The 13,314-nt window shown below is 44.7% G+C and overlaps 1 protein-coding gene across 1 annotated transcript in view; it reads left to right on the top strand.

Moving 5' to 3' along the window:
* Positions 1-13,314, top strand: part of LOC309546417 (putative GTP-binding protein 6) — a 51,157-nt gene that overhangs the window by 35,287 nt on the left and 2,556 nt on the right. Inside the window, exon 9 of the mRNA XM_082246080.1 lies at positions 3,792-3,941. Within this exon, the coding sequence (XP_082102206.1) occupies positions 3,792-3,941 (150 nt within the window). The remainder of the gene's footprint in view (positions 1-3,791; positions 3,942-13,314) is intronic.

Raw genomic sequence — 13,314 nt, 5'->3', positions numbered from 1 at the left:
ACCTCCTTTTTTTTTTTTTCTCAAAATTTCCGGTCTTTTCGTTTATTTAGCAAAAAATAAAACCCAGTGGTGAATAAATACCACCAAAAAAAAGCTCCATATTGTCTCATGATAAAAATGTAATTTGAGTATGGTGATGCAAACCCATACATCATTTGCTACCTATGCAAGGAACAACTAAGATGTATAGGATAATTCATGGGACGTTAAAGGATTATAATTAGGTGACAGAAATATGTCACAAAATAAATCACATGTGTGATTAAGCTCTGATGGATGTAACCATTCCCAGTCTCCTGTGCTGCATGCTAGATCTGGAGCAGTGAAGCCAGAGAGAGACAGCCAGGGTGGCCATTAGGGGGGGGACAGCTCATATACGTGTAGGGGGCCCGGGTCCCAACCAGGGTCATCTTTAACCACTTCTGAACAGGAAGGTTTTAACCCCTTAATGACTAGGCCATTTTTTGCAATACAGCACTGTGTTACTTTGACAATTGCGCGGTCATGCGATTCTGCACCTAAACTTTCTTTTGGTTGCCTTTAATCACCCCTGCAATAGTTATTTATTTATTTTTTTATGCGTTCTAAACAAAAAAGAGCAACAATTCTGAAAAAAAAATATATATTTTTTTTTTTTACTTTCTGTTATAAAATATTCACAATAAAAAAAAATTTAAAAATCTAATTTTTTTTCATCATTTTAGGCCAATATGTATTCTGCTACATATTTTTTGTTTAAAAAAATCCCAGTAAGTGTATATTAAATGGTTTGCGCAAAAGTTATTGTGTCTACAAACTAGGGGAAAGATTTATTTTTATTTTTTTACTAGTAATGGTGGTGATCAGCTATTTTTAGCGGGACTGCGACATTGTGGCGGACAGATCGGACACCTAACTGACATTTTTGGGGAGACAGTGACAACTACAGTAATCAGTGCTAAAAATATGCACTTTTACTGTACTAATGACACTGGCAGAGAAGGGGTTAATACCAGGGTGATCAAAGGGTTAAATGTGTCCTTTAGAGGGTGCTTTCTAACTAGGTGGGTTTGCTGAATGAACACAGAGACCTGTGTTTCTAAATAAGAGGAACACAAGATCCCTGTGTTCATTACTGACAGAACAGCGGTCTGCCGTGTTTACAACGGCAGACCGCCGTTCTGTCTAGACAGGGAACGATCATGGGTGCCCGGCGGACATCGCAGCCGCCAGACCCACTGATTGGCTCCCCCTGTGGCCAATCGGTGCGTGCGCCCCCCACTAGCGGGTTTTGCGAAGCGACGTACAGGTACTTCATTTCACGGGACAGAGCCGACCTGGCGCAGAATAAGTATAGCGGCTGGTCGGCAAGCGGTTAACATAGGCAAAAGGGTTAGCTTCCCTTGGCAAAGTCACAATGGGGCCCAAAGCAGCTGCCCCATGAGCCATGCAAGTGGCAAAACTATCCACCAGGGCCAGATTAAACTGGTTTCCTCCTGTACCTATCTCCCAACTTAGTCCTGCCTAAAAACGATTGGTTGCTAGGGCCGTTTAGCATCCCAGCCCCAACATTCAGAGGAGGAGTATTTAACTTTCTCCTCTAGAGCCGCTCCACCTCTAGTGCTGTACTTCCCAGCTTCCTGCTATCAACGGAACAAGCCGGGAGTCTGAGGGGACCTGTCACCCGCTGCCGGGACCGGAACACTGCCACTAAGCTTCCTACACGGGAGTCTGTGGGGACACCACTGCTGACATGAGGGGGGGAAATTGAGCAGAAGAGTCTGGCTCTGGCAATACCTGCACACAGAGGAGGGGGAGGGGACAGGGATCACACAAGTGTATTCTGGAGGAAGGGAGGGAGGACAGGCTCTCTGTTCCTAGAGCTGGGTACACTATCTGCAAAATTACCCCCTCCACAGTGATGTGGGGGGGCATCTCCCGTAGTAAGCTTGCAGTCTCTGACCATCTCCCATAGCAAGCTTGCAGTCTCTGACCATCTCCCATAGCAAGCTTGCAGTCTCTGGCCATCTCCCGTAGTAAGCTTGCAGTCTCTAGCCATCTCCCGTAGCAAGCTTGCAGTCTCTGGCCATCTCCCGTAGCAAGCTTGCAGTCTCTGGCCATCTCCCGTAGCAAGCTTGCAGTCGCTGGCCATCTCCCGTAGCAAGCTTGCAGTCTCTGGCCATCTCCCGTAGAAAGCTTGCAGTCTCTGGCCATCTCCCGTAGTAAGCTTGCAGTCTCTAGCCATCTCCCGTAGCAAGCTTGCAGTCTCTGGCCATCTCCCGTAGCAAGCTTGCACTCTCTGGCCATCTCCCGTAGTAAGCTTGTACTCTCTGGCCATCTCCCTTAGTAAGCTTGCACTCTCTGGCCATCTCCCGTAGCAAGCTTGCAGTCTCTGGCCATCTCCCGTAGCAAGCTTGCAGTCTCTGGCCATCTCCCGTAGCAAGCTTGCAGTCTCTGGCCATCTCCCGTAGAAAGCTTGCAGTCTCTGGCCATCTCCCGTAGTAAGCTTGCAGTCTCTAGCCATCTCCCGTAGCAAGCTTGCAGTCTCTGGCCATCTCCCGTAGCAAGCTTGCAGTCTCTGGCCATCTCCCGTAGCAAGCTTGCAGTCTCTGGCCATCTCCCGTAGCAAGCTTGCAGTCTCTGGCCATCTCCCGTAGAAAGCTTGCACTCTCTGGCCATCTCCCGTAGTAAGCTTGTACTCTCTGGCCATCTCCCGTAGTAGGCTTGCACTCTCTGGCCATCTCCCGTAGTAAGCTTGTACTCTCTGGCCATCTCCCGTAGTAAGCTTGCACTCTCTGGCCATCTCCCGTAGTAAGCTTGCACTCTCTGGCCATCTCCCGTAGTAAGCTTGCACTCTCTGGCCATCTCCCGTAGTAAGCTTGCACTCTCTGGCCATCTCCCGTAGTAAGCTTGCACTCTCTGGCCATCTCCCGTAGTAAGCTTGCACTCTCTGGCCATCTCCCGTAGTAAGCTTGCACTCTCTGGCCATCTCCCGTAGTAAGCTTGCACTCTCTGGCCATCTCCCGTAGTAAGCTTGCACTCTCTGGCCATCTCCCGTAGTAAGCTTGCACTCTCTGGCCATCTCCCGTAGTAAGCTTGCACTCTCTGGCCATCTCCCGTAGTAAGCTTGCACTCTCTGGCCATCTCCCGTAGTAAGCTTGCACTCTCTGGCCATCTCCCGTAGTAAGCTTGCACTCTCTGGCCATCTCCCGTAGTAAGCTTGCTCTCTCTGGCCATCTCCCGTAGTAAGCTTGCTCTCTCTGGCCATCTCCCGTAGTAAGCTTGCTCTCTCTGGCCATCTCCCGTAGTAAGCTTGCACTCTCTGGCCATCTCCCGTAGTAAGTCTGCACTCTCTGGCCATCTCCTGACGTACATTCACACTCTGACCATCTCCTTTTGTATATTCAGTCTCAGATGAGAGCTGCACTGCATGTAGCCTGCCTGGTGAATATATGGGGATGTCTCTTTGCTGGATTGGGCCATCTTTTTGCTGAATTTATGGGGTTGATGATTTGGAATACACTTTTTATTTTCATATATTAAGTAGTAAGAGTGTTAAAATAAAAGTGGGTGCACTGAAAGACTTGGTGGGATGGTTAGTGGGCGGGCTCTGAGGAAGGTTGGTGGTCAGGCCCAGGGGGGTCCAGGCTTAAAGCTGTGTAAGGGATACCAACATTTCTGGTGACTGCCCTGGTGACAGCTGAATGAGTGATTTGCTGTTTCCATGAGAACCAATTCACATTTGTGTTTTGCTTAGACTATAGATTCTGTTTAATTCATTTTTGTTAAAGGAATTTTTTTAACCATTCTAGACATGAAACTAAGGACACAGCTGTTTCTGTGTCTGCACTTCATGGATATGGCTTGGAAGACCTCAAACAACGTATAGAGACTAATGTGATGGAAACCACAGGAAGGATAGTTGCCACAATCAGAGTAAATCTGGAAAGTGTTCAGTTAAGGTATGTAAGATTATGCAGGCCCACCATGTTTGTGAATCTGTTCCATTGTATGACATCTCCCGATCAAAATTGTATTTATTTTAATTAAATGATTCTAGATGTTAAAGCTGAAACACTTAAATACACTGCAGAAATACATGTCTGAGAACATCAAATACAAAATAAATAGATGATTTGTGAAACCTTCTATTAAAAAGAAACCATTACTGTAAACTCCCTTACTATAATAAGCCTTGGTTTACACTATGAACATATGAATTGCACTGGAACCACACCGCATTCCTGTTCAATTCACATGCTATTTAAATCCATGCATTTTTAATAGGCTCAAATCACAACACATCGCATCAAAGTCATGCATGTACTAGTTTTAGAACGAGACTGCAACCGGATCCCATGGTCATTCTCTATGCGATCCAGTGCAGGCAAATGCGTTGCATTTGCAATGTTGTTAAGATTGCACTGACACCAACTGTAAATTGCAAGGGCAGTGTGATTTAAATACCATATGTGAAACGTGTGGATTACAGATTTCCTACACCGCATGAACCTAGGCTGTGTGTGTGTGGGGGGGGGGGGGGTGTCATTTGTTTCCGGACCCGTGGACTTCCTTGGTACAAGACAAGCGGGTCCACGACGTTGTTCGGTCCAGGTATAGGATTGAATTTCACTCTTGTCCCCCGGCAAGGTTCTTTCCTTCCAACTTGCGCCTGTCCCCAGATCGTTTTACAGGGTCTGCCTGGGGCTGTACAAGACCCATTGCTTCAAGGGGTGATTGCTCCAATTCTGACTTCGGAACATTTTCAGGGTTTTTACTCAAACTTGTTTACAGTTCCCAGAAAGGAAGGCAAGGTGCGTCCAATCGTGGACCTCAAGGCGCTGAACTGCTTTGTGCGGGTGCAGAAGTTCAGGATGGAGTCCATTCGCACAGTGGTGGCATCCCTGCATCGGGGATTTCCTTGCCTCTATCAACATCAAGGATGCTTACCTTCACATTCCAATATGTGCAGGTGACCAGCGCTTCCTCCACTTTGTTGTGGGAGAGGAGCATGATCAGTTTGTTAGCCCCGGTGCTAGTATTCTTACGCCAACAGGGATCGCGGTACTGGGACGACCTCCTTCTGTGAGCGAAGTCCCCTACTGCTCTGGTGGAAAACCCGGAAATCACCAATACTAACTCTGAAGGAGTTCGACTGGATTCTGGATTTTCAGAAGTCTGCTCTGGTTTTGTCCACAAAGCTGGACTAGCTGGGTCTGACTCTGGACTCGGCTTTAGCCAGAGTGCACCTTCCTCTGGAATAACTCCAGAAATTGCAGGCTGCTATTCATCTCCTGCTGTCCAGCAGATGGTCATCTCTCCGGACTTGCATGCGGGTGCTGAGCCTGGTGTTGTCTACCTTCAAGGCGGTTCCGTGTGCACAGTTTCATACGACGTCCCTGCAAAGGGAGATTCTGGCCAAATTGGACAAGTCTCCGCAATATCTGGATAATCAGATCCGGCTGAGCTGGGGAACGAAGTCCCTGATATGGTGGCTTTGTTCTCCTGCGCTTCGACTTGGCAAATCCTTCCACCCCTTGTATTGGATGGCTGGGAAGGCGTCCATGGCAAGAATTCTGCTCAGGGAAACTGGACACTGGAAGAGTGCAGAATACCGAACAATGTCTTGGAACTCCGAACGATCAGACAGTTGGATGGATCGTCTTCAGGGATGTCCCCAGTGCGCATTCAATCGGACAATGCCACGGCCGTGACTTATGTCAACCACCAAGAGGGCACAAAAAGTGTCCTGGTGGCTCGGAAGGTAGCCGGCATTCTAAGGTGGGCAGAACGGTTTGTTCCAGCCCTTTCTGCAGTATACAATCCCGGGTGTAAAAAATGACAGACGGATTACCTAAGTTGGCAGGCATTGGACCAAGGGGAGTGGGCCCTTTATCATTAAGTGTTTCCTCAGTTGTGTCTCCGGTGGGGCATCCCTGAGGTTAATCTGTTGGCGTCTCGGCTCAACAGAAAGGTGCAGAGGTTTGTGGCTCGGTCACGGGATCCGGACACCACAGACGTGCTGGTGGTCCCGTGGGGTCAGTATCGTCAGATTTACACCTTCACTTCTCTCATGCTTCTGTCAATACTTCTACAAGCTCGAGTCTGTAGGGATTCAGGTCATTTTAGTGGCCCCAGAATGGCCTCGCTGGACTTTGTACCCCGATCGGTGCAGCTGGTTGCCGTCGTTTTCTTGGAGGCTTCCTCTCAGGGAGGATCTGCTGTCCCAATGGCCAAACTTCCAGCCTGCTTTCCAGTCGCTGGCTTTGACGGCTTGGCTGTTGAAAGCCTGGTGCTGAAGGATAGGGGATTGTCTGAATCCAGTGATTCTTACGCTGTTAAAAGCTAGGAAATCTACTTCTTGGAAGACCTACTATCATACGTGGAAGAAGTACATTGCGTGGTGTGAATCGCTTGGGGTTCCTCCTGGCTCTTTCGGTGGCTCGGAACTTGACCTTCCTTCAACTGGGGTTTGAACAGAAATTGGCCTATCTTGTACTATCAAGGGCCAGGTATCGGCCTTGGTGGTTTTCTTTCAACGACCCTTGGCTACATCTCTGGTGCGTACCTCTCTTCAGGGTGTTTGGCACTTGGTCCCTTCGGTGTGTGGTCTCCTTTCCCGCCTTGGGACCTCAATTTGGTACTTTCAGTTCTCCAGAAGTCTCCTTTTGAGAATCTTTGGGAGTTTCCCCTGCTTACGCTGTCCCTGACGGGTGGCCTTTTTGGTGGCTATCACCTCTGCGTGCAGGGTGTCGGACCTGGCGGCGTTATCCTGTCATTCACCTTACCTGTTGATTCACAGGGATAAGGTTGGGCTTCACTCCCGTCCGTCATTCCTTCCTAAGGTGGTCTCTGATTTTCATTTGAATATAGACATTGTGTTGCCTTCTCTGTGTCCTAGGCCTAAACATCCGAAGGAAATTGCTTTGCATTCCTTGGATGTGGCTCGGGCAATTGGAGTGTACCTGGCAGCTACAGAGTCTTTCAGGAAATCAGACTCTCTATTTGTGCTCACGGATGACCTCATAAAGGGTTGTCCGCTTCCTCTGCAACCATTTTTTGATGGCTCAGAGAGACAGTGGTTCAGGCCTATTCCATCAGGGGTCAGGTTCCTCCTTTTACCTGTCAAGGCACACTCTGTTTTCCGTCATCAGGCGTCAGTGACGCAGGTTTGCAAGGCGGCCACGAGGTCGTTGGTGCACATTTTTACAAAGTTTTATAAAGTGGATGTGTTGGCATCTGCAGATGCTTCCCTTGGCTGCAAAGTTTTGCAGGCTGCTGTTTAAGAGCACCTGTTCCTCTTTGAGGATGTATTGTTGGTTTTTGTTTTTTTTCTTTTTTCAGGTGGGCTTCAGTTGTTTGTTTGAGCCCTTTTCCTGGTTGGCTAATGTTTAGTCTTGTTTTATTTTTATTTCTGTTTCCCACCCCTCATGTTTAACACCGCTTTGGGATGTCCCAATCGTTAAGAATACCAGAAGCTGTGCCCATCAGTGAATGGATACAGCTCCAATCCCTCTGTGGAGTTACAATTCTCCTGACACTGCTTGTAACAAAACTGAGTGGCTATAGAAGAAAGAGGGAGTATACCCCCTGGGACTGCCAATGGGTTTAGCCAGAATTTTTTTTCTGCCTAGTCTCCTACTCCTGTATAACCCAAGGGTTAAGAATACCAGAAGCTGTGCCCGTCAATGAACATCAGAGAAATGGATTTTACGGTAAGTCAACAATCCCATTTTTAATACCTGGTATCTTCCCCTTTCTACACCCTTTCAGAAGTGCAGATTGTGTTAACCACTTAAGGACCGCCCGCCGCAGTTTTACTGCAGCAGGCAGCCCCTCCTGTGCGAACCAACGTAGAACTATGTTGCTAGGGGGCGAGCGCGCGCCGCCCGCCCCAACTCGGCAGTGGGAAAGCTGATGCACTGGGCCGGGGGCCGCGATTGCCACCGGCCACCCGCATTTGCTTCCCGCTGAGAGAGGACGACGGGCAGCTGTTGTAAACACAGCTGACCGTTCTCTCTGGAATGATCACGGAGTGCCTGTGATCCTTCTATTTAGGATCACAGGTCTCTATGATCATTTCAAAAGCCCATCCCCTATACAGTTAGAAACACTCCCCTAGGCTTACATTTAACCCCTTGATCACCCACTATGTTAACCCCTTCCCTGCCAATGTCATTATTACAGAAACAGTGTATATTTTTAGCACTGATTACTGTAGTAATGTCACTGGTTCCCCCGCAATGTTGCAGTCCCGCTAAAAATCGCTCATCGCCGCCGAACCAATGAAAATGCGCTCATTGCATTTTTTTTTTTACCAAAAATATGTAGCAGAATACAAATTGGCTTAAAATATTAATTTTTTTTTACGGAATTTTATTTAGCTGAATGTGAAAAATATTATTTCTTTTTTTCCAGAATTGTCGCTCTTTTTTTGTTTATAGCGCAAAAAATAAAAATCGCACAGGTGATCAAATACCACCAAGAGAAAGCTTTATTTGTGGGAAAAAAAGACATGAATTTTATTTGGGTACAGCATCGCACGACCGTGCAATTTTCAGTTAAAGGAACGCAGTGCTGAATCGCAAAAAATGGCCTGGTCATTAAGGGGGCAAATCCTCCCTGTCCAGAACTGGTTAAAAAAATTTCAACTGTCTTAGCACAGTGAAAAGGGTGGGGAGACTGCACTTACACTGTGTGTGAGAATTGATTGGAGGAAAGGGACCCCCCCCCCCCCTCCACATAGGTAGAAGAATGAAGGAACGTGCAGAGCTGTATTCTGAATAGAAAAGGCCCAGTGCTTGTCTCCCTGTAAGCACCCTCCCTGACACAAATTTTTAGCTCATGTTATCTTGTGTTGGAGAACTAGTCAGAAGTGACTCATGCTGATAACAGAGGAACGAAGCACCAGAGAAAAACAACACTCAGGGCTTTGGAGAGAGATGTGTAAACACTGCAGATATGTGCTTAGTTCAGATTTCATGAACGGGATTTACAACCACTTTTATTGTAGCCCGTAAACAACAAGCACATATTGAAACGATAAACACTTCATTTTAATATAGCAATTTTCCAATCACGAGGGCTGCTGTGCAAAACTTGGACTGGGAGGGTATTTTGTCATCAAAGTACTCAAAAAAAAGCCATAAAGAAAAAGAAAAGATGATAAAATGAAGGAACCCTTTTTTCATTTGAAAGTTACAAAGAAATAGACAAAGGTTGCAAAAAAAAAAAAAAAAAACAGGATTGCAAAAATCCAAAACAAATAACATGTTGCAAAACACAACCCCCTAAATTCTTCTCTGGCTTGGTATGAATTGATTCGTGCAAGGCCAAAGTGGTGCCTACATTTAAAAAGGGGATCATAGTCTTTACTGACTAAATACAAGCATGTCAATTTTAAGGTCTATAGTTGGGGTTATAGTTGGGAAGATATTTTAGAGAGAGCGAATCACAACAAATCATTTTTACTAGAAAACCATAATATAAACGATTGCCAGGATGGATTCACAGAGGTAAGCATAAACTTGGACAAAGGACTGGCTGTGAATATAATATGCGTGAATTTTTCAAAAGCATTTGACACAGTTGCCCACACTTAGCTAATGTATAAGCTAAGGTCTATTTGCTTAGATAATTCAGTTTGTAAATGGCTAGTAAACAGGCTAAAAGACTGTATTTATAGAGCGTCATTCTTTCATACTCTGAATGGTCTAAGGTTATTAGTAATATACTCCATAGTTCAGTGCTTGGACCTTTTACTTTTTAGCCTATTTATAAATGCAATAGAGTTTGGGATTAAAGGCACTATCTCAGTATTTGCAGATGATGCCAAGTAGTGGAATAAAGTCCTTTACATGATATCTTCAAGCTGACATGAATGCACTGTATGATTGGTAAACTATGAGGCAAATCGGGTTTAGTGTTGATAAATGTAATTATGCACTTTAGGGCTTCCTAACATGCATTCATCATATATTCCGGGGCTTGTACACATGGGGATTCAATTCTTGGGAAAAATCCAGGTCTTCTAGTAGTTTGTTTTTAATAGCATGCAATGCCAATCTGCAGTTTAAAAAAATACTTTCTTAAAGCAGGGCTTCACCTAATTTGGCACGTGAATTTTGCTGGGGGGTGTGTTTTCTTCTCCCCCTCCCTCCCCGCGGTCTTCAGGGTCACGTCACAGGTCCCAGAAGACTGCAGGACCATTCACAATGCGCAGCGAGCAGTCTGCTGTGAAACCGCAAGCTGTCACAGCTGGGTGCCCACATCTAAGATGCCGGCGGTGCGAACCCGATAAACTAGCCCAGGTGAGGATGGCGCTGGATCTCTGGACAGGTAAGTGTCCTACAATTAAAAGTCGCCAGCTACAGGATGTTTTAGCAGCTGACTTTTATTTCTTCATCACAGACTGGAGAACTGTTTTAGAACAGGTATAGACTTGGAGAGAAAGACATTACCTGACCCTGTACAAATCATAAGTAAGACAATTTTGGGCACAAAATTCACAACAAAAATGTTGTGGAACTAGAATGAGTACAGAGAAAGGCAACTAAACTAGCAAGGGTGTAATTCTTGAATACTTCAGAGACAATTGAGTACTGTCCGTGATACTTTTTTTATTTGCACTAACATACAATTTTTCAGGACAAGCTTTCGGGGTATGTCCCCTTCATCAAGATCCAAGCAGTACTGATCCACAAAATGTTAGCAGCATGGTAAAGAAACACAAAATCTCTAAGCCAAAGGAAAAAAAAAGGAAAAAACCAAACAAACATAAGTTTAACTGGCATGGTAATAAAACTAGCTTGATTAGTGAGATAAGACAGAGGGAGAGTTGAAGACAGGGGGGAAGGTGGGGGGGATAGTCACGGAGGGGTTTGTAAAACTGTAGGATAATGAGTAAGGAAACCCATATCTAAGTTTAAGCCGTTATTTTTTGTGTCAAAAAGAAGTATCATTCTTAATTCAAAAGTTTTCCTTTCCTGGATAGTTCTGAAATTCCCTTTAAGAACTAAAACATTGAGGTCTTCTATAGTGTGGTCCGGTTGTGAAAAATGATGTCCCACAGGTGTACAGAAACTGTCTTCTTTATGTTCCTTGATGGTATGTCTGTGCAAATTCATCCTCGCTTGCAACTTCTGTCCTGTTTCGCCTACATAAGATCCTTTGCTACATCTTTTGCATTGGATGAGGTACACAACATTATTGGAGGTGCAGTTGTATGATCCACTGGAGCGAAGAGCTATACACGATTTGCGCAATAATCAGGCCATCACCATCAAACCAGCAGATAAAGGCAGAGCAGTCGTTGTGATGGATACAAACAAATACAGTAAAACCTTGGTTTGAGAGTAACTTGGTTTAAGAGCGCTTTGCAAGACAAGCAAAATTTCCACATAAATTTTGACTTGATATACAAGCGATGTCTTGATATACAAGTAGCCTCAAGTCACAGCTGAGTATAAAAGAGAAGAGAGGCGCCTCTAAGTGTAGCAATATGGTTACATTTAATGAAGGTTCAACATTTAGCAACTCACATGGTTGATGATTAGAACAGGCACATCTAAGGATGCAGGCATCAGGGGTAAAGCTGTCCACATAGCACCATCCTCCGCACCACCATCTACGTCATCCATTCCATGCTGCCCCTCGCTTTCAGACTTAGATGTGCCTGTTTTATTCATCAACCATGTGAGTTGCTAAATGTTGTACCTTCATTAAATGGAACCATATTGCTACACTTAGAGGCGCCTCTCTTCTCTTTGATACCCTGTAGCTCCTGCTGGATTTTGCTTCCAATCCCCTTGTGGAAGCGGCTATTTGTGGATGGACATTTTATGGTTACACAACCTATAACATTGCTATAATCTTTTTATATGGACTATAAATTGAAGTATTTATGAATAAATGGTTGTGGAACGAATCATCTGAGTTTCCATTATTTCTTATGTGGAAATTCGCTTTGATATAAGAGTGCTTTGGATTACAAGCATGCTTCCGGAACGAATTATGCTCGCAATCCAAGGTTTTACTGTATATACAAGAAGGCCAGATGCAGCTGGCAAATACTACTTACTATAAAAAACTGGATTATGATCCAAGCTAGGATTTTACTAAGCAATTAAAAGGTCTCATTAAAACTACACCAACCCACCTACATTCAGAACTTATCAATGCTATTCCGGATAATCCAGAAATTGGGGACTTCTACATGCTACCCAAGATTCACAAGCCAGGAAATCCAGGCAGACCCATCATAACAGGTATGAATACACTTACCGAACATATCTCAGGCCTTGTAGAAAATATTTTAAAACCATTAGTCATGAATACTGTGAGTTTCCTTCAAGACACAACTGACTTTCTTAACAAGCTTAACAATATACAACAATTACCACCAAATACACTTCTAGTCACTATAGATGTAGAATCGCTGTATAGTAACATCCCTCACAAGGATGGATTGGCTGCATGTCACAGATTCTTATCCTCACCAAACCACAAATACAGTGCTGAGGACGTTACACAGCTTATCGAATTCATTCTTACACACAACTACTTCACTTTCAATAACAACATCTATCTCCAGCGTATGGGTACTGCTATGGGAAGTTAAATAAGTATGCAAACTTATTTATGGCTGAGCTGGAGGACAAATTCCTGAACAGCATACAACATAAGCCATACAGATATTATCGCTATATTGATGATATTTTCATCATATGGACTGAAGGTGAGGAAAATCTCAAACAATTTTTTTCATTGATCAACACCTTTCACCCATCTATCAAACTTAAAATGGATTATTCTAGCAGGCATGCTAACTTCCTAGACACCACAGTATACATCAGAGATGACAAGCTTCATACTTCGATACACAGGAAACCGACTGACCGATGCAGCTATCTCCACAGTTCGTTTTCACCCCCAACACACTAAACGGGCCATCATACACAGCCAGGCCATCAGATACCACCGAATCTGTTCAGACCCAAAAGACAGAGATAAACATCTCAGAACACTAGCAAACTCCTTCCGTAAGAAAGGTTACAAAAACAAAACCATCAACACCAGCATAAACACAGCCTTGAAAACCCAAAGAGAAAATCTTCTCCAATACAAAGAGAAAAAAACAAATAACCGTGTACCTCTAGTCACCACATACAATCCAGCACTAGAAGGGATAAGAAAGATAATCAAAGATTTACAACCCATCATAACAGAAGATGAAACTCTGAAAGGAATATTCCAACAACCTCCAATACTGGCTTTCAGACAACCACCCAACCTCAGACATAAACTAATCAGCAGGAAACTTCATTCTGATTATGA

The sequence above is a fragment of the Pelophylax lessonae genome (assembly GCF_965119305.1).
Source record: "Pelophylax lessonae genome assembly, chromosome: 2".
NCBI classification, from domain to species: Eukaryota; Metazoa; Chordata; class Amphibia; order Anura; family Ranidae; genus Pelophylax; species Pelophylax lessonae.
This window is presented reverse-complemented; position numbering and strand designations above follow the sequence as displayed.